General features: G+C 36.8%; 1 protein-coding gene across 1 annotated transcript; it reads right to left on the reverse strand.

The window, feature by feature from the left end:
* Positions 1–210: 210 nt before the first annotated feature.
* Positions 211–3905, reverse strand: LOC113077130 (protein shisa-5-like). Its single transcript, XM_026249582.1, has 4 exons — positions 3817–3905; positions 2970–3094; positions 458–652; positions 211–374 (listed from the first exon to the last, which is right to left on the reverse strand). The coding sequence occupies exons 1-4, from the start codon at positions 3825–3827 to the stop codon at positions 211–213; spliced, it is 495 nt and encodes a 164-aa protein (XP_026105367.1). The 5' UTR covers positions 3828–3905.
* Positions 3906–4372: the final 467 nt, after the last annotated feature.

The following is a 4372-nucleotide window of genomic DNA, read 5'->3' on the forward strand; positions in this document are numbered from 1 at the left end:
ACTATTTTCAAACTTTTTTAAAACTTTCTATAGTAATCATTTATTTATTTTTTAATAAAATGAAAGAAATTGAAATAAAACTAAATAACTAAAATTAAAAAACTAATAACCCTGACCATAGCACATAGTCTTGTATAATGCACATTTTTACTGCCTTGCGAAACTGCGTCAAACTCCACAATCCAGCAATGACTGATTTGACAGACGGGTTTAGTAACCGGTTTTTGGTGGCTGCATGTAGTCGGGGTTGTAAGCCGGCTGATTCAATGTCTCTGAAAGGACAGGAGCAGCACCCGGCTGGTCAGGTGACTTCATGGGGTACATGGCCTGGCCTCCATTATATGCACCCTGAATAGTGGGATATCCAGGACTCGCTGGAAACAGTAAAAGACACTAGTTACTTTCACAGAAAAGACTACTACATGGTCTCAGTCTATCCAGCACTAGGTGTTCTTACTGGCCACGTCATACGAGGGTGGGGGTTCTGGTGCATATGACTGTCCCTGATATGGTGCTGTCTGCATAGGCTGACCCCAGTAACCTGCTTGAGTCGGCACTGGTTGGTATTGTGGGTACTGGCCTCCCTGCATTACAGGCTGCGGCTGAATGGATTGTGTATTCATGACTGTAGTTACATGTGTTTCATCCACAGCTGTTAAAAAAAAAAGACCGAAATCAATTAATAATTCAATAATTAGCATCCTGAATCATCTATAAACCCCATTAATGGAACGGTTCACCCAAAAATAAACATCTGCAGAACAGACAAAAGCCACACGTTTCCAAGAAAAAAAATCTATCAAAGACATTTTTTCCTTTAAACCATCGCTTCAGGACAAAATTAACCATAACGGCACTTTCTCCTGTAAAACAAAGTCCAAAGTCTCACATCAAACTCCACCAACATATTGGTTTAGGACTAGAATGATTGGTCTGTGGATATTTCTCTCGCGATTCAGACAAGAGGTTTATTTCGTTACACTTTTATTATAAGTGTATTCTTAAGGAATTATAATGAATACATAATGCATTATAAAAAGCTCATGTTCATCTCATGAATATTAATAAGAACAGTTTTAATATACTATAATATTAACTTAGTTGTGGTTCTAGCTTTTAAGAGTATAATGATTTGTAACACAATGAAACATGTTGCATCCACATTTATGATGGATTATAATGTATAAAGTCTCATATCTTGCCATTTTTCTGAAACTACTTTACTTAAAGCGATCAAAGACCACTTATAAGTGGTAGTTTTATAATAAATTTAATAATAGTAAAAAAGAAATTCTCTCAAACAGCCATAAGATCAGATATCAGATCAGATGAATGTTTGACATGTGCTTTGTACTATTTTATAATGCATTATGCATTCATTATAATGCTTTTTTTTTTTTTACTGGAGATAGAAATATTATGGATAGAGGACTTGCATTTTGGCCAAAAGTGACAATTTAAGGTTATAAAGCATCTTATTGATTGATTTGTTTCTTATTAACACTTTTAGCCTCACTAGTTAATGGACTGGAGTCGTGTAAACTACAGGTGCATCTTAATACATTAGAATGACATGGAAAAGTTAACTTCTTTCTGTAATTCAATTCAAATTGTGAAATTCATGTAGGCTACTAAATAAATTCAGTGCAAACAGACTGAAGTAGTTTTAGTCTTTGGTTCTTTTAATTGTGACGATTTTGGCTCACATTTAACAAAAACCCACCAGTTGACTATCTCAACAAGTTAGGCCAATAAGAAAAAAAAACATTTTTAGTGAATTGTTGGCCTTCTGGAAAGTGTGTTCATTTACTGTACATGTACTCAATACTTGGTAGCGGCTCCTTTTGCTTTAATTTCTGCCTCAATTCAGCATGGCATGGAGGTGATCAGTTTGTGGCACTGCTGAGGTGGTATGAACCCCAGGTTTCTTTGACCGTGGCCTTCAGCTCATCTGCACTTTTTTGGTCTCTTGTTTCTCATTTTCCTCTTGACAATAGCCCATACATTCTCTCTGGGGTTCAGGTCTGGTGAGTTTGCTGGCCAGTCAAGCACACCAACACCATGGTCATTTTACCTTGGACTTTGGACTAATGGGCAACAGACCAGTTCTTCTTCTCCTTAGTCCAGGTAAGACATCTCTGATGTTGTCTGTGGTTCATCAAATTCCTCGACACATCTGTGTGTGGCGGCTCTTGATGCCTTGACCCCAGTCTCAGTCCATTCCTTGTGAAGTTCACTTAAATTCTTGAATCGACTTTGCTTCACAATCCTCATTAGGCTGCGGTTCTCTCGGTTGGTTGTGCATCTTTTTCTTCCACAATTTTTCCTTCCATTCAACTTTCTGCTAACATGCTTGGATACAGCACTCTGTGAACAGCCAGCTTCTTTAGCAATGAATGTTTATGGCATACCCTCCTTGTGAAGGGTGTCAATGATTGTCTTCTGGACAACTGTCAGATCAGCAGTCTTCCCCATGATTGTGTAGCCTAGTGAATCAAATTGAGAGACCATTTTGAAGCCTCAGGAAACCTTTGCAGGTGTTTTGAGTTGATTAGCTGATTCACATTTCACCCTATTCTAATTGGTCGAGGTTGAAATTGTGGGTATTTGTTAAATGTGGGTAAATGCCACAATTAAAATAACCAAAAACTTAAAGTACTTCAGTCTGTGTGCATTGAACTTTATTTACACAAGTTTCATAATTTGAGTTGAATAACTGAAATAAATGAACTTTTCCACAACATTCTAATTTACTGAGATGCACCTGTACTTGTGGATCATTGTGATGTTTTTATCAGCTGTTTGGACTCCTTTTGACAACACCCATTCACTGCAGAGGATTCGGCAGTGATAAAATTTCTCCAAATCTTTTTGGATCAAGAAACAAACTTATCTACATCTTGAATGGCCTGAGGACAATTACATTTTCAGTTTTTGTTAAAGTATTTCATTACCACTTAAACACTTACGTCTGGGTTTTACACACGTTTGATAGATACAGCAGCCGGGGCAGCAGCAACAGCAGATGAAGAAAAAGATGACGAAGACCACAGCCCCTACTATTGATAAAGTAACGGCAATACTGGTTTTGCTGCTGGACAGATAAAAACATTAAGTTACAAGCATTAGAAAAAGCATCTTTTGTGTAAAAAGTATATTTGATCTATAATTGAATCTATAAATCTTATTTATATGAAAATGTTATTAATTAACATTTTATTTTTCGATTAATTTAATGAAACCACTATGGTTTCAATAAAACACACTGGTTAGTTTGCTTTGTGCTTAGATTAGATTATTAAAAACATAATATCATTATAAACCGTTATCAAATCAGGTTTCAAATCAGGGTCACTATTGCAAACATTGCCACAAAAAAAACGAAAAAAAATTTTTTAACTACTTTGATCAAGCCCCGTCTTGCCTTGGTCACCGCGTTAACGCACTCAAAAATGTAAAGGTTGCATCATACTACTTCTCTCCTCTGCCTAAGCTTTAAATTGACCAAAACAAAACTGCTTTTTAAAGTGTTTGTTCTGTAAGTGACAAAGTCGCTGTTAAAAGCGTAACATGCACCTACAGGGAGTAGGGTGCTTTTTGCAAACTACATTAACATTTCAGTGAAAAAATTACAACCTCAGAAGGAAACGTTGGGTAATGCAAGAAAATGGAAGGACAGAACCAGATGCAATGCTGGAAATGCAAGTAAGTTTGAAGATATGGTTTGAGATTTACATCAACGATTAGACTAAGCTCAAAAACCGATATTAAAGGATTAATTCACCCAAAAATGAAATTAATTTGTGTTTTACTCACCTATGAAGCATCTCAGGCAGTGGTGTGTTGTCAGTGCCAGCAGGGCCTTCTCTGCTTATCCTATAAAAACTAAAATGTTTTTAAAAAAAATTATTATTTAGGTATCATTTTATTGTGTAATGTCCACAAAATGACCTATGATTAGTTTCTTTGAGGTTGAACTGGAATATCCTACATTAAAAAAAAGGAATGTGGCCAGCACATATAGACTGTAATAACCGGGCCAGTACTACAGATAATGCTTCCCTTTTGTTCAAAGTCATCGATTCAGATTTGTAATGAGCTTTAGTAACAGTATACAAACTTCATCATCACAGGAAGAAAAAGGCGGGAACCGGCGGACATTCAAATAAAAACTTTAATAACAAAATAAACACACAACAGTGTGACAGCCCCGTCACAGATGATGGCCGCGCACAAACAAAAACCAAACACAAAATAAAGCCCAGGCCTGGTCCTCTCTCATCCTTCACTGTCGTCGCTCCTATTTTATATCCTCCTGATCTCCTCCGTGGGACTCCAGACCGGTGAGTGTCGCAGGTGTCGCTCATTTGTA

The sequence above is a fragment of the Carassius auratus genome, unplaced genomic scaffold (assembly GCF_003368295.1).
Source record: "Carassius auratus strain Wakin unplaced genomic scaffold, ASM336829v1 scaf_tig00021607, whole genome shotgun sequence".
In the NCBI taxonomy this organism is placed as follows: domain Eukaryota; kingdom Metazoa; phylum Chordata; class Actinopteri; order Cypriniformes; family Cyprinidae; genus Carassius; species Carassius auratus.